Source organism: Eriocheir sinensis, chromosome 14, assembly GCF_024679095.1.
Source record: "Eriocheir sinensis breed Jianghai 21 chromosome 14, ASM2467909v1, whole genome shotgun sequence".
Classification (NCBI taxonomy): domain Eukaryota; kingdom Metazoa; phylum Arthropoda; class Malacostraca; order Decapoda; family Varunidae; genus Eriocheir; species Eriocheir sinensis.
Genome location: NC_066522.1, coordinates 20336826 through 20360857, shown reverse-complemented (window position 1 = coordinate 20360857; position 24032 = coordinate 20336826). Strand labels below are relative to the sequence as shown.

The 24032-nt window shown below is 42.8% G+C and overlaps 3 protein-coding genes across 5 annotated transcripts in view; all 3 read left to right on the top strand.

Annotated features, from left to right (window-relative positions):
* Positions 1-7212, top strand: part of LOC126998612 (polyamine-transporting ATPase 13A3-like) — a 39827-nt gene extending 32615 nt beyond the window's left edge. For all 3 annotated transcript variants that reach the window (XM_050860528.1, XM_050860526.1, XM_050860527.1), the window contains 6 exons: positions 209-415; positions 979-1073; positions 1402-1530; positions 1936-2087; positions 2830-3008; positions 3131-7212. In XM_050860528.1, the coding sequence (XP_050716485.1) occupies positions 209-415; positions 979-1073; positions 1402-1530; positions 1936-2087; positions 2830-3008; positions 3131-3277 (909 nt within the window). In that variant the 3' untranslated portion in view covers positions 3278-7212. The remainder of the gene's footprint in view (positions 1-208; positions 416-978; positions 1074-1401; positions 1531-1935; positions 2088-2829; positions 3009-3130) is intronic.
* A 2504-nt stretch (positions 7213-9716) lies between these two features.
* Positions 9717-17072, top strand: LOC126998610 (alpha-amylase 1-like). The gene is made up of 15 exons (XM_050860524.1): positions 9717-9881; positions 10941-11112; positions 11218-11372; positions 11627-11784; positions 11893-12071; positions 12247-12385; positions 12557-12718; positions 12885-13032; positions 13166-13250; positions 13376-13504; positions 13609-13789; positions 13988-14140; positions 14899-15130; positions 15776-15899; positions 16906-17072. Exons 1-15 carry the CDS (start codon positions 9859-9861, stop codon positions 17032-17034), a joined length of 2169 nt encoding a protein of 722 aa, XP_050716481.1. The 5' UTR covers positions 9717-9858; the 3' UTR covers positions 17035-17072.
* Positions 17073-17225: 153 nt separating this feature from the next.
* LOC126998611 (alpha-amylase-like) lies at positions 17226-22217 on the top strand. The gene is made up of 6 exons (XM_050860525.1): positions 17226-17705; positions 17847-17986; positions 18934-19076; positions 19346-19577; positions 20490-20613; positions 21519-22217. The coding sequence occupies exons 2-6, from the start codon at positions 17964-17966 to the stop codon at positions 21642-21644; spliced, it is 648 nt and encodes a 215-aa protein (XP_050716482.1). The 5' UTR covers positions 17226-17705; positions 17847-17963; the 3' UTR covers positions 21645-22217.
* Positions 22218-24032: the final 1815 nt, after the last annotated feature.

Below are 24032 nucleotides of genomic sequence, written 5' to 3'. Positions count from 1 at the left end.
TATACCTGCATTGCATTAGCCTTGGAAACAGGGCCTTTGCCTCAACTGTTTTTGCACAAGACATTGGTCAAAATGGTTTAGCTAAAGATCTGATTGATTAAGTATATTTACTATTTTTATGTAATATCTTAGTTTTCAAGGAAACAATTTAGATGCTAGCCATCATCCTACTCCTAATATAATGCTTCTCATACCTCTGTCTTTTCAGGCCCTGAAAGCAGCACATGTAGGCATCTCCTTGTCAGAAGCTGAGGCTAGTGTAGCTGCACCCTTTACTTCCCACATCAGCAACATAGAGTGTGTGCCTCAGGTGGTGTGTGAGGGGCGCTGTGCACTCACCACTAATTTCTCTGTTTTCAAGTACATGGCCCTCTACAGCATCATCCAATTTGTCTCAGTTCTCATTCTGTATTCTGTAAGTTGATGATAGTTTCTATCTATTTATATATGCACAGTGGGTTCCCCCTGATATTCTGTCCTTCAGTACACCCTTCATATACTCTCTTCACAAAGTCATCCTCATGCATTTTCATTACATATCTAAACCATCTCATAATACCACGTTTCTGCCATCCAGCCACTCCACAATCCACTCCCTTTGCTCTTATACCCATACCAAAATTTTCGTACACATCTTCATTTCTTCCTCCAACTCTTCTTGTCACACCACGTGCACCTCTTAAACAGCTCATTTTCACTGTGCATATTTGAGATTGCTGTCTTACATTCCCTGTCCATGTGCCTGATGAATACAATAGATTTGGAAGGAAAATACTTTTCCTTGCACCCTTCTTCACCTCATGTTTACACTTCTTCCTTTCATAACTTCAATACAGCTTCAGAAATGGCCTATCTACCTCTCACTGCTCTCTCCCTTGCCTCTCCTTCCATACTTTTATACCGAGGTACTTATCCTATGATTTGTTTTGCATATTTCAATAAAAGATGAGCATAATTAATACAGGGTTTCATTTTCAGGCCTATTCCAATCTTACTGATGCACAGTTCCTTTACATCGACCTCTTCATTGTGACTGTTGTTGCAATCTTCATGGGCTACACTGGACCCAGCCAGTGAGTTCAAAGATCCTTTATTGTACAGTATCCTTAATTGCACATTGTATGTATGAATCATTCATCCATTTCTTTTTCGACAACAAAAATTTCTCGTAGAGTTACTCGTGTTTTCATGGCCTTACTCAGGTACTATGTAAACTTTTTATTTTGTTGTCAATAAACTGGGTTACATAAAGAGCAGGCATTTCCCTGTTTTAGTATTTTTAATTCTTTCTTGAGAAACATTATGTTGTGTAGACAATGAATTTCTAGTAAAAATCATCTACCAGATTGTAGACTGAAGAAAGATTTTTTCTCCATGCTAACCCTTTTTTTCATATTGCAGAGAACTGGTGCCTGAAAAACCCTTAGGAAGCCTCTTAGGTGCTGCAAATATATTCTCCATCCTCTCACAGATTTTTCTAGTTGTCTTCATTCAAGTAATTGCATATGTTTACCTTCTCCAGCAGTTTTGGTAAGCATTGAATACTTTGAATACTTTTGTGAAAAAGGGCTTTTCATGTCATATAGAGCTGAAGTTAATGTTATGATGGGACTGTCAGTCAGGTAACCGTTCTTGGCAAATGAAACTCAACATTTTTTATGCTATTCAATGTCAAAGAGAAAGTATGCAAAAACAACAACCTAATTTAGACTGGGTATGAAGAGAAATTCTTCTGTTTACCAAGGTGAGACTAATAAAGGGTTAGAATAGCATGGGTAAGAAATTCCTATATATGAAATGCTGAAAGGTTGGCTGCAGCAGGAATTGTTCCTGATTCCCCCAGTTCCTATACTATGTCATGTTTTCAATTTATGCATTTGAATGGTGTTGCACCTCCAGTCTTGCCTCCAAAGCCTTTCAATCTTCTTTCTACAGGTTTAATCCCAATGAGCCGGTTAAGGGAGATGCAGATAACCTGGTGTGCTGGGAGAGTACCACCATCTTCTATGTTTCAAGCTTCCAGTACCTCATCTTGTGCATCACCTACTCTCCGGGCAAACCTTTCAGGAAGCCGCTAATCACAAATGGTGTAAAAGCACTTGCCATGTTAACGATAAATCTGTCTTTTAATGATGCAATATGTTGTTTAAAATTCCATTTGGTGTCGGAAAAATTAAAGGGAATGATGACATGCTTGAGAGAAAATTGAGTAATTATGTAGAGATGGAGAGGGTATGCTAAGGGTTTAATGAAGGAGGAAATTGAAGGGGAAGCAATTGTGACATTTATGGAAATAGAGACAGGAAGGAGAAGTTCATCTGGACTGTGATGAATCTGGAGGAACAGTTAAAGAGTATATCAGAGAGGTTGAGAGTGGCCAAAGCTCCAGACGTAGCTGGAGTAGCATCAAATGTGCTGAACAGAATGGATGGCTTTGTCATACCAGCTAGCATGGAAAGAAGCTGTAGTGATAGGGAATGGAAGAAAACTATAATTGCCTCAATGTATAAATGGAAAGGAAGCATTATTGAATGGAGCAGTTGCAAGGATATAATGTTATTATTGTTTGTCAAGGATGAGAGTTGTGACTGGAAAGCTTAGTACTATAGTGTGTTATAAATGAGGAATATGAAGGGAGCTGTGCATGATAGCCTTAGGTACACTGCCATGCTCTATACTTTCTTTTCATCAGTTAGATGTTTTGAAATAAGAGTTAATATTAATAAAAGTTGATATTCAAATAAAAGTCATTTAAACTCAATAAATTACAATTACAGTTTTCTCATGAATGTTTCATCCTTACTAACTTTTGTTGTATTTCTTGATCAGTATGGCTGGCAGTGGCACTCCTGGTGCTTGGGACAGCCAATCTGCTGATGGTCATGTCTCCGTGGTCCTGGCTGATGGACTTCATGGGGCTCTACCATGAGACAGACAAACACATGATGTTCCGAGTTGCTCTGCTCCTAATGGTGGCCACACACATGGTCCTCTCCTACAGCACTGAGGTGTGCTATTAAATACATGTTTTACTGCATTGTCTCATCAGTTTTGAATGGAAAAAAATATCTAAATTGTTGATATACCCAATAATGTTAATTTAATCTTTATAATATTTTTCTTCTCCAAGCGTTTGGCCAACAGCAGAGTATTGAAAAGGTGCTTCCAGTGGGTGACCTGCAAGAGGGAGCCTAAAAACAAGTACAAGCTGGTCCTGCAGGACATGGAGGCAGACCCTAGTTGGCCTCCCGTGTCTGCCGCCCTCCAGGGTTTGTAAGGTTGGTAGGGTTGTCAGGGAGTCTGAGACACAATCAGGCTGCGTCCACAAATTGTAGTATTTTATAAATAATTTTATTAGTAACGCAATCTGAAAAGCAAGATATTCAGAGAATTATCTGTTTTAATTATATCTGTAGTGAAGATTTTGTTGATATATTAATTAATGTTCTTCAATTTCTTTTTATACATTACATTATTTTGGATTTTTAAAAAGGGAAAGATTATATTACTTATAGAGCATAACAAACAACTAAGGGAGATTCATGATATAAGGGTGGATATTGATTTTAAGTGATTATTCTTATAGGTTTCATGTAATTCGACTTTTCTGCATGTTTTAGACAGTATTGGAATGGTATATAATAGGCAGACATTTGCCATAAATTCAAACTCAGAAGTAGCGTTTCATTCGTCCTAGCAAATTGGCTTTAAACACTCTTATGTGTCACAGTGTCCAAGGATTCCTTTTGAACTTCACTACAGATGAAAATTTGTGCAACCAAAATAATGTAATTTCGGAGGAGGATCTCAGGCGTCATGTGACATTTATGTTATACTTGGTGGCCCTGTTGATGGAGTGGCTACAACACTTCACAACCATGAGCTTCTGGGTTTGGATCATGGGCTAGACAAAGAATGTATGTATTACTAGTGCAGTAAAAGTCCATAAATCCAGTTTGCAGGGGACCAACCTTTGGCTGAGTTATTGGAGGTGTTGGTGTTGTGGATGGGCCACAGGTGTGGACAATTAGATAGGACTACACCTACATTTTTAAGTTTTCATCTGTTCCCTAGCTGCTGATGAATTACTGTACAGTGTTCTGAATTCCTAGGCTTCTCTTGCTGCATTATTACAAGAATCTATAATAGAAATGGCTTATATTTCCCACATTGGATCTGTGTGATAAGGAAAGGAAGGATGAGGATCATGTTTTTCCATGAGCTGAAGAGCAGATGTCAGCTGAGGCTGCTCCCCTCTCACCCCTCATGTTAATAGATCTGAGTGTTAAGGAAGGTAAGAGAGGAGAAAAAAGCCAGGAAGGAAGTTGGAATGAAATGCAGGATGTGAGTTTGTCCAGGCCAACCAGGTGTTACCAAGCACATGTCATATCTTGAGACACAAAAGGATACCATATTCTAAGCAGAAAATCTTTGATAAACATATACTGTTTTTGTATTCGTTATGGTAAGCTGGATTGAATGTTTATGTAGGGCAAGCTGCCTTTGACTGGGTGCAGTAACAGTACAGTATGTACAGTAATGAAGTATACATTGTGTTGGTGACATAATTTGTTGTCTTGAAAAAAGTGAATCAAAGCATGCTTTGAAATTGATCAGCTTGTTTTATAAAGTAATGATCCTATACTACAACCCTTCCTTTCTCCATCCCACCCTTCTCCCATACTCCTTCCCGCTCCCTCTCCCTCCTGACCTCCATCTCTCCCTTGTTCCTTCCTCTGTCCCTCCCTCTCATATTCTTCCCCACTCACTCCCTCCTGACCTTCCTCTCTCTCTCGTCCCTTCCACTGTCCCTCCCTCCTTTTCTAACCCCTCCCATCTGTCCTGTGTTCAGTCAGAGGCAGCATGCTTAGTTTGAAGTTTCAATCCAGCTCACATCTACCATCCATCCAAGGGGAAGAATGGAGCATCAGGAGGCACAGATTATCTCTGGCTGGATACACACACAAAAAAAAGTGTAATTGGGCTCGCCATACTATGAGTGACTGGATTAATGGATTGTTGCTGTAACAACATTCATGTAGAATACTTGATCCTCATCAGAGACATGATAATGCAAAGTGACTGCAGAGGAATTGTAATTAAGGTCTAAGATGTTTATTGCACATGGTCATGAAAAGTTGTTGCACAAAGAGGAACTGTTTTATGCAGCTTAATTACTGATGGAGAAGATGTCACAATTGGCTGGAACAAAAGATAACATATGGATTAGGCGTTTAAGTCATTATAGAGAGACTAATATCTGATGACTAGAGGTTTTGGTTCTAAGTAAATATAGTGTTCAGTCTATGAGGAACAAGAAGAGGACTCAAGAATTTTTATTAAGTTAAAAATGCAGCCTTCTCATGTTAATGCATGGCAGAATCCAGAATCATATGATTCAATGAAACCTTTTTAGCGAAGCTGTTAATAGAATAGAGAATTTCTCAAAGTACTCTTGCCTTTATTTTTATATGTGTATGGAGTCAATCAGCACATCTACGAAATGGATATATATATTTTTTTATATGTTTATATTGGCGTTGGGGAGAGGAGGCTCCTTCGCCCACCACATGTGTGGTGCAAGATTCCTCCTCATTTGCTTGTATGCACAACACAAGAGGCTGAGGTTTGGGTATGGGAATCTCTTACCCTTTCCTGACTTCTCCCTATAAAAAGTCAAAGACTCGGAAATATTAATTGTGTGCCTCTCCAGGGTCTGGCATGCCTAGGTATGCAAAGTAGACTGACTAGTTTACTGTATGGAATGTCAATAAATTATATATATATATATATATATATATATATATATATATATACATATATACACACTTCCAATGTGTGTGTGTGTGTGTGTGTGTGTGTGTGTGTGTGTGAGGGGAGCTGCAAGGTTGCTTATTCAGTGGGAGGTTTTCTCTTCTGAGTATAATGTTTCTTGAGTCTCTGGCCCCTGCCTTGCCTGGCATTGGGGAAGGGGTTGTCATCTGTGATGATGATTATGTAGTCACTTCATTGCTAAGTTAGCAATATGTTAGATAATATATTAATAAGTGGTAAGCATGAAGTTTATATATATAACACTAAATCTACCATTAGCCCTATTTTCATTAACATTGAAGGAACAGTACACCGCTGTGAGTTTCCTTGATTGCCTTGTGCTGGGATGACTTTCCTGTGGATCCTTTGCTTGACTTCATTCTAGTGTCATCTCAGTTGCAAAATTTGTGTCAGATTTAATTTTGTCAGATTTGCAATGACACTTCTCATCATTAACTTCATGAATGGAGCAAAAATAGGAAACATTTGTGGATTACATTATCATGAGGTTAAAATAAATAGTAAAGTACACATGGCAGGTGTGGTGTTGCTGGCACTCCCATAATATCATTATTATTCTATTTGTTGTTACTTGTTCTTTGCACAACAGTTCATTTAACTTTGACTTTCTAAGTCATTCATCTTCAGAACTTCACTTCTTTTGCTGCTGTATTACAAGAATCCATAGTAGAAATGGCTTATAATTTTTATATCAATGCTCTTTTGTGTGTTTTATCAACAATTGTTCATAGAAATATATTCTATTGAAAAACAGCAAATAATAGAAATAGTATTGTGTAGTGATCATTTGCTTTTAAAATGTCCATCTTTGTGGTGCATGTGAGGTGCCCTTGTGATTTTGTGGTGCTGCTGCAGATAAAAATGGGCACATTTCATTGCAGATCATCTGTACATGCTGCAGTGCTAGCCTTTCGGACAACACTCCATTTGGGTCATATTAATAGTAAAAAAATGAAAAAATATGAAATACTATTATGTAATGGGGTGAAAATGTTGAATGTAAATAACTCTGTGATCCACCTCAGTGGCTGGTCTTTTTCTGTCTTATGATTTTTTCACTCCGCCTTCCACTCTTTGGATGTGAAATAGCAAATAATGTGGGTGATTTTTTAATGAAAAAGATCAAAGAAAATATCCATGCCACAGAAGTCAGTCAGAAATAAACATCCGAGTTCTTCAGAAGAATTTTTTGTATTACAATGGTAATGATAATTTTAACCAGGTGAAATGGTGACACACAGTCATCAAGTCTAATGTTATCCTCTCACAACTTAAATTTTATGTACCATGACTACCCTTCTAATAAGTATTACGTTTTTTCACATTTGAAAGGAATGCTGCTTACTGCAAAATAAAGCAATATAAACTTTTCATTAACAGTGATGTTTGATTTATACTTTACTGTAAAGTAGATAAGGGTGATATGCATTGATAGTCTGCTTAAAGGTTTTCTACAAATTTGTCTGCTGACTCACAATCATTCTACATTCCTCGCTGGTTCAAAATGATCTGATAAAAATCCCATGGTTGGTGAACTTTACAAAAACATGATTTATTGAAGCTAGAATCAGAAGTGTTTTGGTAATTTGAAAATTCAGAAAGACAGTGGTAGAACAAAAGGTAAAAATGTGTGGGCACTTAGTAAGCCAAAGCCATTTATAGAGGGCACCACAGGTATATACTATTTTTCTGAGGGGCGCAAAAGGTGTGAAGAGAAGGGTGTGAGGGGAAGGGTATAAGGTGCAGGGTATGAGGTGTATGGTGTGAGGGGCAGGGTATAAGGTGTAGGGTGTGAGGGGCAGGGTATAAGGTGTAGGGGGTGAGGTGCAGGGTATAAGGTGTAGGGTGTGAGGGGCAGGGTATAAGGTGTAGGGTGTGAGGGGCAGGGTATAAGGTGTAGGGTGTGAGGTGCAGGGTATGAGGTGTAGGGTGTGAGGTGTGCAGTTAAGATGCAGAGTTTGAGCTTCATAACAAAACAAAAAAAATGAGTAGGTTAATAGTGGTGGTAGTGTAAGTGTGAATGCAAACAAGTTCGGTTCTCACATCTTTTCCCTCAAAATTAATTGTGTGCTTGTTTGTGTTGTTTTCTTTATTGTTATCCTCATTTACTGGCATCTGGCACTTACATAGACATGATTTTGTTTTTAGCATCACACACACACACACACACACACACACACACACATCATTCATATAACTCAACAGCATTCTTCCTTCCTTTGTCTTTCCTCTCCCCCTGTTTCTTCAATGTCTCCTTATTTGTCTTACTCTCTGTTTTAGCTTTCATTATGTGCTTTTGATTCTCCTTAATGTCTTTCTTATTTTTATTCATTTATTTATTTCAGTATATTAAGTCTTCCTTTTGCTGTCTATGCCCCAACTTTTACCTTACCTTCTTCCTTATGGTTTCCTCTCCCTCCCTAAGGCCATGTTCCTCCTAGTCTGCTTTATCCTATCCATTTTTCCTCTGCCTCCTCTGCTTTGTCATATTTTTATTATTTTCACCTTTTTTTTTGCTATTTTTTCAATGTATTACTTTTTTGTGACTTATTTTTCTGTGTCTGTAATGTTTGAATATTTTTTTGTGTGTACATTAATATCTGCCTACTATTTTTTTTTATCTATAATTACTTTTGTGTAGTTGTATGTCAGTTATTTTTATGTGCATTATTTTCATTACTATTTTTACTTTGCGTTCCTCCCCAGAATTGTGTACTTTATTTGCATGTATTTGGCTATGGTTGCTTGAAAACTTGCATGTGTGAAAAGAAGCTTGCCACCAAGTATTTACCTCCGTGCATCACAAGTCCTCTGTGATAATAAGACCTAACAGTTTGCAGGCCACTGACTGATCCTTATAATGATTGTATATTTTCCTCAAATTAGGTTTTCATTAAATTCTATATTACAGCAGTGCCGTTTTAAATAAGGGCAGTTTTACGTATTTACGGATAGGGACAAGAAAAACCCAAGCACACCATGTATGCAACACAACACCGGCAGGACGATGGTGCTTCCCACGGTTATCTGACGGCCTTGGTGCCACCTGCTTCACTCTTGCAACTCTGCGGATATGGACACCATCTTTCGTTATTACACTGTTCCTAGTCGTCGACCCGCTGGGAATGATGATGCTTCGATGACGAGTGCATGGAAGGTTCTTTAAGCCTCCACTCTGTTTATTCTCTTTTGGGTCAAGGCATCTGTTCTTGGTCTATTGTTTCCTTTGCTTTTCATTCCTTCCCCATCCCTGTTTTTATGGGGCGGTTGAATAGAAGTAAAAAGTCCTATATTTGCAAAAAGACTCCGTGAAAAAAAAAAGTTAAGTCGGAGCGCATGGTCATTGCGGTTAGTATAGCAGGAAATGTGATGGGGTGTTAGCGCGACAATGCAGGTGCGGCGCGGCGGCGGCACAAGTTTAGTCCACTGCGTTACGCGGCAGAACTGTCACTTGGGGGCATTCATTAATTCTGGCCGGGCTGCTGCCTAAAGAATATAACTGACTTTTTCTCTAATCATTTTTTATATATGAATGCATGAATGCAATAGCTAAAGGTGACGTAGATGGCACCTGTTCCTTCTCAAGCAGGTGGGCACGCACTTATCTTTCAGAACTAACAATGATTTTATGAAAGTGTTTACAGGAAAATAAAATGTTATCCACACGTGTCCAGTCCAATCTAGCTGCCAAGGACACGATATTAAACTTTACTACAAACACTCGTGACTCCCTACGTACAATTATTACAAAGGGAGAAAATGAACGCATGAGACCATACTGCTTTGTCACCTCCTGTGCACATGTGCCCACAAGCAGTTAAAATATAGGTCAGCGCTAGCCTCCAGTGAACGTTACATGACTTATTATTAACGAGCGGGACCTTCCTTAATACATCATGCGGTATATTGTTGTCAGTTGTGTAACTGCTGTACGATAACTCCCAGCTTCCACAGCCTGCTGTTTCGTCTGTCTATAGATATATACGCAGGAACCGCCGCCCAGCACACCAGAAGCCACTCGCCATGGGGGAACGCTCTCTTCTCAGGTGAGTATTGCGTGTTCGCACTCCCGCCACACAACAAAGCGTAGTGACATTACTAAAACAGTGGTAACAGCCGCAGTCGTTCTGCTTACCATATCGCCCCTAAGATGGTTTCCCGGTACCTACACTGGAAGTAGTAAATAGGAAGAGGTAACCGTGATCCATGTAACTGGGGAAGAAAAAAATATGGAAATTATCTATCAAGGTCACGGTTATAAACTTCAAAAGAATAATTGGTGGATCGGTAGTGTCAAAAGTATATGATAAGCTGTAATAAAATATGGGACATGCAAGCTTAATCACTCCTGTGAAAATAATAGGTATAGTAAATTAAGAAGAACGAGACGAGGTGAGAACACAGGCTTGCGGTCACCACATGCAGGGGCGCCCCCACGGAGCTAGCTGTATTGTAGTAGATTTCTCACCCACAGCCCTGGAAGTCAATAGATATTTTATCTACGGAAGTAGCCAAACACGATTCGCTGCTAGAAACGTCTTCTGTTACATGGGAGTCACAACCCAATCAAAACCCATTGGAAATATAGGTGAGTTTCCTGCCCGTGTGGCCGTGACGCTGCCTGGGTGCATGAACACGGACAATATGAGCTATCAGACAATCTTTTTCTGTATGTATAAAAGACTAAGGATATTATGTACATTATGTATAGATTTTTTCATCTAATCTTTCCTTCAAGACATATACTCTGAAAAGAGAAAGGAAAGAGCTGAAAAAGTTGAACGAGGCTTGCACTCTGTGGTGGGACGTTCTCAGTTGAGAGATGACTGTGATCACGGCCACTCAACCTCTCATTGTACCTAACAAGAACATATTTGCGGTTTATCATGAAATAATGAAATGTTTGCACTCATGAAACTTTATTTCGAATCTGAAAGTGAAAGCTATATTGTAACCTTCATTTTGCTTCTGATATAATTTGATGGCTCTGTTTGGAGGTGTTGATTATTTAGTCATGGCTGCATAACATTTATAGTAAGAATTCATATCGTGGGCAGGCTTTTGAGCGTCTTGTGTAAATTTCATGGGTTACCGCATGTCTACAGCGTGGTGGTGCTGGTGGGGCTGTGGGCTGCTGCGGCGGCCCAGACCGTGGGCTACGAGAACCCCGCCTGCGACGGGAAGACGGTCATCGTTCACCTCTTCGAGTGGAAGTGGACCGACATCGCCCTAGAATGTGAACGTTTCCTAGCTCAGGCCGGCTTCTGCGGTGTCCAGGTAAGCAATACGCTCGTAACTCAGGAAACAGGTCAGCGTGTTGATATATTCATATCCTTTAATTCCTGCGGCGATGCTAAAATCTTGAATGTTATGCCTCGTCAGCTCTCGCCGCCTAACGAGCACGCGGTCATCACGTCGGACTATCCGTACCCGTGGTGGCAGCGATACCAGCCCGTCTCCTACAAGCTGACCTCGCGCTCCGGCACCGAGGAGGAGTTCATCGACATGGTCCACCGCTGCAACGCCGTGGGAGTCAGGTGTGTGCAAGGGAGGGGCGAGTGGGTGGAGTCGTGTGTGTGTGTGTTCTAAGCGTGGTAATGGTACGGGTGTCAGAGTTGAAAATTAGAAATATATATTATCAGAGATAATGTTTTCATTAGAGAGATCATTGAGCATACCTTATCTCAGGAAATCCAATCAATATCTTGTCTTTAAGTCATAAGAAATACTCCTTGTTTTAGGGTAAAAGAAATCGTAGTTATTTTGTTTATCTCGTCTCTACGTCTAAAAGGATCTTCGCCGATGCGGTCGTGAATCACATGGCGGGGTTGGGTCGCCAGGGCGTGGGCTCGGCGGGCACCAGCTTTGAGACTGAGCCGCTGAACTTCCCTGGAGTCCCCTACACCGAGGAGCACTTCACACCCAAGGACATATGCCCTTCAGGCGATGGTAAGCCTATATGCAAATTCTGATACGTCTGGACAACCTTCACTCTTCACAATCATGAAGCGCAATAGACCCAAATATTTCCTCATGCGCTTCGTCTTATCCTTACAGGCATGGTCAATAACTACGGTGACCCTTACAACGTGCGCAACTGCTACCTGGTGGGGCTGACGGACCTGTACGGCGCCACCGACTACGTGAGGGAGCGAGTGGGCGAGTACTTCAGTAGGCTCGTGGACATTGGCGTCGCCGGCTTCAGGGTTGACGCTGCCAAGCACATGTGGACTGAGGTAGTATATGTTCTCTATATTAAAAAACATGAGTGCAAAAGAATAAGGAGAATCTTGAGGGCCAGTCATACATGTCTTGGTTCTCAAGCGTGTCAGTTAGTGACCAGCCGTTTGGGAAAGAAAAACTGTCTCTAAACTGTTATCTTGAAGCCGTGCTAATGCCACCATCACACAGGACCTGGAGGCCATGATGACATTGACCAGCGACCTCAACACCGACCAGGGCTTCCCCGCCGGCACTCGTCCCTTCTTCTATCACGAGGTCATCGACAGGAACGACGGCGCTGTCACGGTGCAGGAGTACTACGGCCTAGGTTAGTCAGGGGTGTAGGTCTTCAGATACGGGCGTATAGTCATCAGTCAGAAGCAGGGGTCAGTGAGAGACGTGAAGCCTTAATACCTCCATGCGTGAAGCCCTCAGTTAGAGGTCACATGGGTCAGCCTGTCAGTTAGTGTAGGTCACTCACAGTCTCGCTTGGTCGCAGGCCGTATGACGGAGTTCCGGTACTCGCAGAAGATCGCGTGGGGCATCCAGGACCCCGGGCAGCTACAAGGCGTGTACGACCCCGGCTGGGGCATGGCCGACTCCGACAAGGCCTTCGTGTTTGTTGACAACCACGACAACCAGCGCGGACACGGTGGAGCAGGTGGGTGTATGCAGAGTGGGATTTATTTGTCGTTATTATTTTATGAAAATTGTGCATATCTGAATGAATACGTGATGCAATGTATGAAGTTTTTTTCTCTTGTTTCGTTGCTTTTGCTGCATCGCCGTCCATGCCTGCCCCTTCTCACGCCTGCATCCCTCTGCAGGAGATACTCTCACACACAAGTACCCCAAGGACTACCGGCTGGGCGTGGCCTTCACCCTGGCACAGCCCTACGGCTTCACGCGCATCATGTCGTCCTACGACTTCGGTGAGGACTCCGACGCCGGGCCCCCGCACCTGTCAGACTACAGGTAAGGCGCTGTGATGCATAGATATCAGGCGTGCTTGCGGTCTGGTGCAACAGAGTCTTTACGGAGTGTAAATGGAATAAGTCTGCATGTGATCTCAAGCTGAATGGTGACTTACTTCCGTGTGTCGCCCCAGCACGGCCAGCGTGGTGGTCAACAGTGACAACCAGTGTGACGGGGGCTGGGTCTGCGAGCATCGTTGGCTCTCCATCTACAAAATGGTGTGACCCAACTACTACATACAGTATTTTCATTTTATTTCTGAAAAACATAGTATAATAGTAACATTTTTATCATTCACCATTTAAATTCTGAGAGCGATGTACAATTAATGGGTGTTTCTCAGGTGCGGTTCCGGAACGCCGTGGCGGACTCTGACTGGTGGGAGAACTACTACAGCGACGGCAACGTGGTGGCCTTCTCGAGGGGCGACAAGGGCTTCTTCGCGATGGTCAAGTACGGCACCGTCACTCAGGTGTGTGTGGTGGGGAGCTGATGAAGGGCTCCTCTTGATGGACGTGATGGTAATATTGTATAAAAAGTTTCCTGGTAATCTATTTACACAAACAACATTTATAGACCTTCCAAACGGGCATGCCCGCCGGAACGTACGAGGACGTGGTGTCCTGCCAGAGTGTGACCGTCGGCAGTGACGGCACCGTCGAGATATCCATCACCAACGAGGAGGAGCCCGTCTTTGCCATCTGCGTGGGCTGCGACTGCTCCGAACCGCCTGTTGTTACTGCCACACCTGAACCAGGTTAGTTATGGACATGTATGTATGTTTCTGTAAGAAATGTAGAGAGAAAAGTGGTCACACAATCAATCAGAGAAAGTTCTAAATGAAGAGAATACTGATGGAAAGGCAAACGCAGCCTTTCTTCTTTGTTGTATTTTTTTAACAGTTTAATTAATCAATTAATCGTTAAAACATGGCGAGTGCCTTTCCCTTCCGCAGACCGCACGACGACCACGACCACCACCACTCAGGGGCCGACGGAGCCCAGCATCACGGAGGGCATCCACCGCACCGTCGTCTTCATGTACAAACAGACAAACGACGGCCAAGATCTGTTTGTGCGAGGTGGCATTGACGGCTCCCAGCGGCCTGGTGAGTACCTCCACCCTTTATTATTTTTTGTGTGTTTTTGTATCTCTTTTATGTCTCTTGATTATTTACTCTGTTTAACTTTGCTGTAAAGCACTGGAGAGACCAACCCATTCCATATACTATTGTTACGACCTAATAACGATAAAAAAATTAGCGTCCCTCTCCAAAAGTAGGACACGATGCATCTCAAGGCAGAGGCTCGCACTGACCTTTGTGGACATTAGGAGCTATTATCTTCAGCAAGCTTCTCATCACTCAATCAAAACTTAGCTGGCTCTTGCTAAATATAGCTTTCAGTAAACTTTTAGTTCCGTATATTATTATTATAGAATTTCAATAAATTTGGCATTCACAGCAGAATATGGCTCATGCAGAAATATTCCTGCATAAGTGGCTTCTATACATCACAAGGATATTTTGTCGCTGAAGAATTTTGATCTTCTTTTGCTTCCGTGTTACGAGCAATGTAGGAAAATTAAAACGTAATCTACAATGACATTTTCCTCCAAAACAGAGGATGGCGTCCACTCTATCGAAATATTTACTATCCCTCGTGCAGCTATAATACACATTGACTTAATTAATGATTGTGCTCAGTATTATATGCCAGTACTAGTTGTCTGAATAAAAACCACAATAAAAACATTTATATAAAGCAATAATTTTAGGGGCTTGCAGCATTACAGACAGCCTCGTTGCTAAAGACTTGTTGTATCAGTGAACGCCTCAGTTGGTTCATGGCAAGGTTTCTCCCGCAGGCTGTACCCAAGACGCCGCGACGGACCCGTGTGCCATCGACATCACCACCAACTCCCTGGGGACGAGCAGCCACTACGACAAGTACAACGCGTGGCGCGATGGGGACACCCGCCTGGACTGGATGGGCGCCGAGACAGGGCAGGGCACCTACAACAGCCAGGAAGCCTCAGGCACACCCCTGGCCTGGACCTCCAGCAACTCTGGAAACGCCGGCTATCAGGACTTGAACACGTAAATACCCCATCATCATAAAATGTTTAATATTTAATTGATTATAGTTGTGCTTTCAAAGCCATTCTAGAAGTAGTAGTAGTAGTAGTAGTAGTAGTGAGGGTGATGGTGGTGGTAAGATCAGTATAGCTGTTCGTGGTAAAAACTAAGTATAATAAAATGATAAAGCTCTTCACAAAAACCAAAAGAGGATGACACGGTACAAGAGATTTTTATGATGAGTTTGTTGTGAAAAGACTATATACTTAGGTACACTATTAAGTACTGATAAGATAAAGGTAGAGATTGTACTATTACTACTTACTACTGAAAGATAGATTTAGACGGGAAATAGGCAGGCATTGGTTTAGTAATAGGGTGGTGAGGAAATGGAATAGACTCAGCAATCACATAGAGAGTGCAGGGACCATAGCTTGTTTTAAGAGTAGACTTGATAGATCCATGGACGAGGATGACAGGTGGTAGTAGTGGGGGGAGGGTCTGGAGCTGCCTTGTGTAGGCCAATTGGCCTGCTGCAGTCTCTCTCTGTTCTTATGTAATACATCAACGTGGCTCATCCTATGTAGAACATTTATATTTCAATAATAATTCCCATTACTTTTTCATCCTTTCTCTCTCCTTCTCTCTCGCTCTCTCGCTCTTCAGGTATGGCGACCACTACTGGATGGTTGACATGGACATGGACTGCTCCCAGACGGAGGACGGATGGTTCGAGGTGAAAGCTTACCTCACCAACGCTGGAAACGGCTGGGAGGGGGACATCAGCCAGGTAGGAAGGGAGAGTGAACTAGGTGACAGGGAGACACCAGTCAAGATACCTTATTACATATCAATATAATAAACTGTAACAATGGTAAAGATAGTGACGGAGCTATAGCTACTGTAGTGGTTGGCAGCAGTGATTTAACCGATCCATTTTGACCCTTTTCTGGGTGGCGCCGCCTACTAGGAGACAGGCGTCCTGTAGAAGTTAGGCGCCAACAAGAAGCCGCCGGTACGATTACGTTAGCTGAGCGCGAGTGTCGTTTGCCCCAAAGGCGTCCCGCCGCGCCCCACTCCGCTTCGCCCAACCACACCTTGCGAGCGTGTGAAGAACTAAAATTTACCAAGGTCTGACAACGCGCTGGACTCGTGGCCCCCAGCCAGTAACTTCCCCAAATGATCTTGATGATCAAATGACGAGACTTTGGGTATGGCTGGAACGTTACATCACACCCACACCCACCCACGAAGTAGACCACTAACCCCGAATGACACCCGAACCCATTCACGGCTGGGTAGACAGGAATCGAACCCTTGAACTCTAGGTTTTGAGGCGAGTTTGCTAACCACTGCACTTCGGATCTCTCTCTCTCTCTCTCTCTCTCTCTCTCTCTCTCTCTCTCTCTCTCTCTCATCCCCCCCCGCCCCACCCTCACACACACATACACATTTAATAATAATAGGTTACATGAATTTCTTGATCCTCATGATGTAAAGTATGCAAGAGATGTTTTGTTTTCCCTTTTCTCCATTAATGTTTACACACCAGACTGAAAACAACAACAGTCTCGCATTCACGTCTGGCAACACGCAAGAAGCAAGGAGTCAGCACTCACGTTCTACGAAAAATTGCATTTTTTTTACGCACTTATATTGTAGGAGTGTAGAATATAAGGAGGCGGTATGTGTATGCGTTTACGAACTGTCCCCTATGCAACGCCGTTTTTTATATGAAGGTACACAAAGAGCTCTATCTTTTATTGTCGGTGTGCTAACGTTAGACCATGTTGCAGACGGGGCCCTGCTCGGGGACGGCTGGCGGCAGTGCCCACTACACCAGCGCCAACCATCTGGGTCGCTGCGGCTTCGTCAACGCCTTCGTTTTTGACTCGTCCAACTGCATCATTGACGCTTTCCCCTAAGTGACAATCTCGTCCATTACAATAAAGTCTGCAGGAAAGTCCGTGTTTATTTCACCAGCTGTGACCAACTGGAGTCGAAAACCATAGTAATGTAGTAGGCCATGTGTTTCCTTTTCTATACGGTAAAAACGTTTCCTTTTTAAGTTTCCTCTCTTTAAATCACAACAGGCAAGATGAAAGATGTGAATAGGAAGGACGGAACAGGAAAGTTATATAGCAATAAATGTTTTGCAGAGTATGAGAAAAGGCGATTGTGTTGGATAGCTACACACGAATGGTGAAATAAAGGATGAACGCCATTATACAACTGCAATTATCCTGTGAAAGATATTCCCATCAATGAAAAAAATAAGAATAATAGCCATTTCCATGTAGGGTCAATGACAAACTGAATTCAGTAGTGTTGTTTTCGAGAAGCATCCGGGAGTGCGCCCGCTCCCACGGTTATCTGGCGGCCTTGGTGCCACCTGCCCCGCCGCGCTGGCCTGACACAGACAATGTGATTGATTTGTTTGTGAAATATTAGACACATATGTTTTATCAAGTGCAGCAACGATACATATAAATGCCAATACAGATTAGTTCCTCATATTTACCTGTTGGCCAGCCGCTCAGAGCAGACATCGATTGCATGGCATCAGACCACCGCTGACGACGGACAGACTGCTCTGGTACATGTCGTCCTCTTTGTTGTTGTTGTTGTTATTGCTATATACTGATTTTTTATATGTAGACATTTCGTTCGCCGTAATGCATTAAACTTGAGAAAACTCGAGTTCCGAACAATATACGAGGTCAATTTCCTTCGTCAGCTGTGTCACTGCTGAACGACCTCCCTCCCCCCCCTCCCCTCCGTACCTTGCTGTTGCTGCTGCTTCTGCTTGTATAAGCGTGCGAGTCGTCAACCCGCCCGCCAGAACCCACTCATCATGGGAGGAAGCTCGCTCCTCAGGTGAGTGTTACTGAGCCTGATTCAATAGTTAAGTTTCACCCCTCGAGTAGTTTTGCACTTCTGTACGCTCCATAGTCTCCCCATTTGAACTGACTTATAACACCACGGTCTTGTTCACCTCTTGGCTGGGAGACACACAGCAAAGGTATAAGGAACAGGAAATATAAGAGATACATAGGCGTACGGCATTTTTTGAGCAACAGCAGCTTTAGAAATGTTTATGCCGATGGACTTGTAAATAGAGTATTGTAAAAAAGTGGCTGTCGGAGTCTAGAACCAAACGAGGGGCCATATTCGGCCTCGGAGCACACACCCTTGACAAAGCTTACGTAAGAGTTGTGCATTGCCATGGAACGTAGTTTGATGACCCTCTGGTAGTTTGGCAAAGCTTCTGTACCATGAACGTGAAGAAAACACCCATGGGGATCCTTTTAATCTCCCTTTTGGCCTTGAGAAATACTTGATATGAGAGGAGGAAGTGGCTGAAAGATGGCACTGAACCTGAACTCCAACAGCGCCCACATATGATATAGCTTTCGTCGAGGTTGTGAGTGTTAGCATGGGTAGTTTTAGGAGCTAAGTGATAGTTTGACAAGGCTTCTGCACCATGAATGTGAAGAACGCTCCAGAAAACCCGACTAATCTCCTCTGTAGCCTTTGAAAATACTTGTTGTGAGAGCCGAAAGCGTCCGAGTACCAGGGCTCGCAGTCTCAACCGTTTCGGGCTCTTGATACGATAAATTTTGGAGGCCATATAGAAGATGCATTGTGTTCTCAAGAGTCTTTTAGCTGTTCATGGCGTAGAAATGTTAAAAAATCACCACCAGCGATATCAAACCACCTGGCCATGGCAATCCCTGCAACTTCTACGAGAGCCTCTTTAGATAGATAGGCTATACTAAGGCGTCGGAAAGTTTGAGAGTATCCTGGATGGTTGGTCTTTGCAGTGTGTTGGTGCTGCTGGCGGTGGCATGGCTCGGAGTGGCGCGAGCTGCAAGCCTCAACCGCACCGTCGTTTTCTTGTTTAAAGAGACCGAAAGTGGACAAGATTTGTTTATTCGGGGCGGCATCGACAGCGCCCAGCGGCCAGGTAAGTCCTCCCAGCCTTCCCCGGTACTTCCCCCCGTGCTCCTTTCTCCTCGTTTCTTTAAAGTTTTACTAGAGCCATTTTTTGAATCGTTACAATTTATGGTGTTTGGTGTCGCTGTCCACTGTAGTTATTTCTCCGTACTCCTTTCTTGACATCTATCTTCATTTCCAACTCTCACTATCTATCACAATCTGTCAGTACCTATCTGCATCTATCTACATATCCATCTGTCTATATTTAACTATCTATCTACATTTTTATCCCCGCAGGCTGTACCGATGACGCTGAGACGGACCCGTGTGCCATCGACATGATCACTCACTCTTTAGGGACAATCAGTCACTACGAATCGTACAACTCCTGGCGCGTTGGGGACACCCGCCTGGACTGGATGGGCGCCCAGGCAGGCCAGGGCAACTACAACGGCCTGTTAGCTTCGGGCACACCTCTGGCCTGGACTACCAACAACGTCCTCAGTCCCGCCTTCCAAGAGCTGAACACGTGAGTATCTGGGTATATTGAGAGGTTTGAAGTGTTTTCTCACCCCCAACTTTCTTTCTACTACTCTTTCTATACAACTTCAATCTACCAACAACGTCCTCAGTCCCGCCTTCCAAGAGCTGAACACATTAGTATCTGGCTGTAGTGAGATGTTTGGTGTTAATTATACATTTGTACTATCCGCAGCCTTCTTTCTACTGTTCTTTCTATACATCTGAAAACCTTCCAAGAGGGTTATTTCTAGATATCTGTGGAGTTAAATAAGATAGTTCCCTTCTTGGCATTTTCATTCATATTGCATAACTGTGTGGGTGCAACGTGGTGTAGGTGTTTTTAATATACTTTTTGTTTAGCCCTTGGTCTGTCCTCCCTTACCATAACACTCCACGAGAAAATGGAAGCAGTTAGATTCTATTCACCCCCATTCAAACCCACATTAGTCCTCGAGCCGTCACACCAACCCCTAACACTAACTAATCTTCATGAGGTAAAAGTTTGCGCAAAATCTTCAGTTATTTTCTTACCTCCTTTTCCAGCCTCTTCGTTTGTGGTCTTGTACTCCTAGAAGCCAAGAAGAGTACTACTACGAGTTATTTTTTTGCTGTCGTTCTTTCATGGGCTTATTCCTGGCTCCATTCTCAGTGTTTGTAACTGTGCTCGTCACCAAACTAACTTAAACGTCTAGTGTGCCGCACCCCTAATGTCCCAAACCAGCCACTCCCACAGATTCAGATGGAGTTAGTAGGAGGATAAAGGGCGGGGCTTCTTATATGACGTGTTCTCACCTAAGGCTGAATCTTAGGGCGAATAGCATAGTCACGGTAGTATTGTCATGTTCCCCACGATGAAGTGCACCACCCATCCACACACCGCGTCTTGATCACCAACACGCATTCATTTATCTCCCTTCAGCTTTGGGGACCACTACTGGATGGTCGATATGGGCTTGGACTGCTCTCAGGCTGAAGAGGGATGGTTTGAGATCAAGGCTATCGTTACCAGCGCTGGGGACGTCTGGGAAGGGGACATCACACAGGTAAGAAGGGAAAATCATCCAAAAAGCATTGACCACCTAGAAGAGGCAACAGTTAGATAGACATAAACGAATCTTCGAGTAAAAAGAAACCTCAGCCGGATACAAGTAGTCAAATTGTTACGAGGGATTCATCACTTAAGTTAGATAAAAATGTTCAGTATTCTTTATTAACTCGTGTGTAAAGATATAATCAGAGCCAGTAATAGCAAAGGTAATAAACACCACGAACACATGTTATTGTTCCCCATGAAGAAGTATCGTTATCAATGTCTTGAAGCTATAGAGCGATATGCATATGTTAGGTGCTGGGAACAGAGGGGAAAATGCTGGGTAACCCTATAACATCCATTGACTGGTGGAAGCAAACAAGGGAGAGATGATTTAGAACCATTACCGGAGCAGAATGGAGTGTACTTACATCTAACAGGGAGAAGTGGAAAACGCTGGAAAGTCTATTATATGCAGTGGACTAATAATGCCAGATAATGATGATGACAGTAGACTAAAGCCCATATTCGTTCGTCTGTTTTAACCCGGTAGCAGCGACGGGCCAAATTTGTGCCATGATATAAGCCCCCCAAAATAGATGATGCATAAACTGATCACAAATCCCTTGATATATATTATGAAATGGTTTGTGTGAGTGATGATTTTTTCTCATTTTTCTCGCTTAGAGGGGCCTTTAAGAAACATGATCCCCGCAGCTGCCAGGTTAATTAAAGGCCTCGTAGAAGTTGCTAGGATTGTCATGGAGTGTTTTGTGACCCTAATGATAGTTTGACACGAGTTCTGCATCTTCAGCAGGAAAATTACCTATGAAAACCCAGTTAATCTTCTCTGTGGCCTTAGGAAATAGTCGTAATGGGAGACCAGTACGTTTGATAATATGAAGCGACGTGTTGCAGACTGCCTGTTCGGGGACGGGCGGCGGCACTGCCCCGTACACCAGCGCCAACCACCTCGGCCGCTGCGGGTACGTCAACATCTTCACATTTGACTCGTCCCTCTGCGTGATCGACACCTTCCCGTAGGCTGAGCAGCATTCCAAAATACAAGACAGTTTGGGAATGTCCATCCTTCGTACTCCTGATAACCTACAGGATACATCACCTCGTCTCCAAGGAATAGCATTGTAGCTACAGTGTTTCGATTGATGCAGTGTTTTTTGTAAGACTTTTCACATTTGGGACTTATTACTAAAGTTTTAAGAAATGGATGTAATCAGCTATAGGTGTGGACATCTTTTGGAATATGTTAGACTTAATTACTTAAATTAACTTCGTAGTTAGGAGGATACAACGATGGAAGTATGCGTAGTGAGGCCTCATGTGGTTCATTTAAGTGAATCGAATGTTCGTCTTCTGCTTCACTGGCCCAGCTCACCACGCCCGGGGCAACTAATGGTGGGGTTGGTTGTTTCGTAACTCCACAGGTCTGCTGGACTCCTTTACAAACCACGAATTACCACGGACGGTTGTTCCAGCATGTATTAACCTCCTTCCTTGGATTTCAGCAACAAAACACGACCAGAGAAAAAAGTGTACATCCACAATCTCCTTTCCTTCAGTGATTGGTGACACTAATAAAATTTAAATCTATCCTTACTGTGCCTTTGATATTTAAACTCATGAGGATGTGCTTCCTTAACATTAACAGTGATGCGGATACGATATGTGAGTCACCTTAAATGTAGCTCCGTGTCACTGAATAAAAGTAGAACATGGAGCCTATAGCCAACCTATAAATATACTCTGTCTAATTTGTTTCCTTGAGTTGGACGAATGCATCTAATCAGTCTTTCTAAATGTTATGGGATGATTCCTGGGTGAATTACGGATTTGACTCTCAGAATATTTACTGATGAAGACAATTGTGTTGCTAGTATACCTATATTTCACCGAAGACAACCAAGACAAGTTTCCCACGGTAAAGAAAATAACCTCGAGAAGTACTTTGTCTCGAGTTCTTAAGTAACGAAACTGCTTCATGAACTCGAGTCGCTGAGTGGCTAAGGGTTGTGACATGGGTAGCCATATTTGGTAATACGTCGATGGAGAGAGTCTGCAGAAGAACATAGGTTGTATTCTTAAACACTTCAGCGCTTACACACACATATTTAACAAGGCTTTCGTAGGAATTTTGGGCATTTTCATGGGGAGCTTCATGACCCTGGTGGTAGTCTGACGGCTCTTCAGTACCATGAACCTATAAATAACACTCATTAAAACTCGATTGCTCTCCTTTTTGGCCTTTTTTAAGTAGTTAATATGAGGGGCGGGAGTGTCTGAGAATACCGACCTCAAAACCGACATAGCTCCATGGTCAAATTAGGCTAGAGAATGCTGAGAGGCGGTCATTAGCAATCATCAGCACATAGGAGAAACAGAGGCACGAGTATAGAAGGTAGAAACAAATCCTATTACTCGTGTTTTCTTTGTGTAAATTTTCTCTTGCTTGGAGAGGGTCGGTACTATATATCAGACGCTTCCACCCCTCACATTATTATGATTGTGTGGAGCCTGTGTTGAAAATGGAATCCCTGTCGCACGAGAGAATCCAACTCTTACTTAGCTGTTCTTCCCTCCCCTTGTGGATGCATTTTCCTGCTGTTTATTCAGCTGTATGCAGGCAATTAATAGAATAAGAATAACAAAAAATCCAACATACTCTATATCTCCAGAAATTCAACAAAAAGGTCCTAGTTTTTCGTTTGGACTCAGAATGTGGACCTTTTATCAGATGGGGGGGTCGTCCGGTCCCCCTGACCCCCATGGATACAGGCAAGGATTCTAGAGTGTATTTTTTTCTATGGCACGGCTCTGTGTTTCACCCTTGGATAAGGTGACCAGATTTCTGAGACAAAATTCCGGGGACATATTTTCGGTTCAGAGGCGTAAAAACCTCCAAAACATGTAGTGTTTTTGTCATTGAAAAACTAAAACGGGGACACTGCCCTTACCATTCGATCATAAAGCAGCATTCAAAAGTTTATCTCACCCTATTTATCCTAAATTGCAAATAAATTGAATAAAATAATGATCATAATCAATAGGGACAGTCTCCTCTCGGGCTTTATCTCTCATTCTGTTTTCGTTGATATCTATTTTTTCTCTTGAAGGTCGTGTCATGAAGTAAATAAATGTATCTTTTCTGCAGATATACTTAGGAATTTGTTAACTATTTCACGCATTTGGCTTTGTTTACAAGAGAACTCCCCCCCCTGGCCCAGGAGGGAGCACAGTTGCCAGACTGTCGTATTCAAAAGCCGCGTATTTATCGGTTTCTGGGCCTTAACTGTTGCCAAGAAGCACCAATAACTAACCATTTAAACGATAACCATATATAAAGGCAGTTATTTGGGTGATAAAAGCAGTTTTTAGGTGGAAATCGGCAAACATAAGAGGCAGAGTACGAGGGAG

Coding starts and splice junctions, on each gene's coding strand:
- LOC126998610 (XM_050860524.1), top strand. CDS start 9,859: ATGGGGGAACGCTCTCTTCTCAG. Junction 9,882..10,940: donor GGGGAACGCTCTCTTCTCAG/GTGAGTATTGCG, acceptor GCATGTCTACAG/CGTGGTGGTGCTGGTGGGGC. Junction 13,033..13,165: donor CCGCACCTGTCAGACTACAG/GTAAGGCGCTGT, acceptor GTGTCGCCCCAG/CACGGCCAGCGTGGTGGTCA.
- LOC126998611 (XM_050860525.1), top strand. CDS start 17,964: ATGGGAGGAAGCTCGCTCCTCAG. Junction 19,077..19,345: donor CGACAGCGCCCAGCGGCCAG/GTAAGTCCTCCC, acceptor TTATCCCCGCAG/GCTGTACCGATGACGCTGAG. Junction 20,614..21,518: donor GGGAAGGGGACATCACACAG/GTAAGAAGGGAA, acceptor GACGTGTTGCAG/ACTGCCTGTTCGGGGACGGG.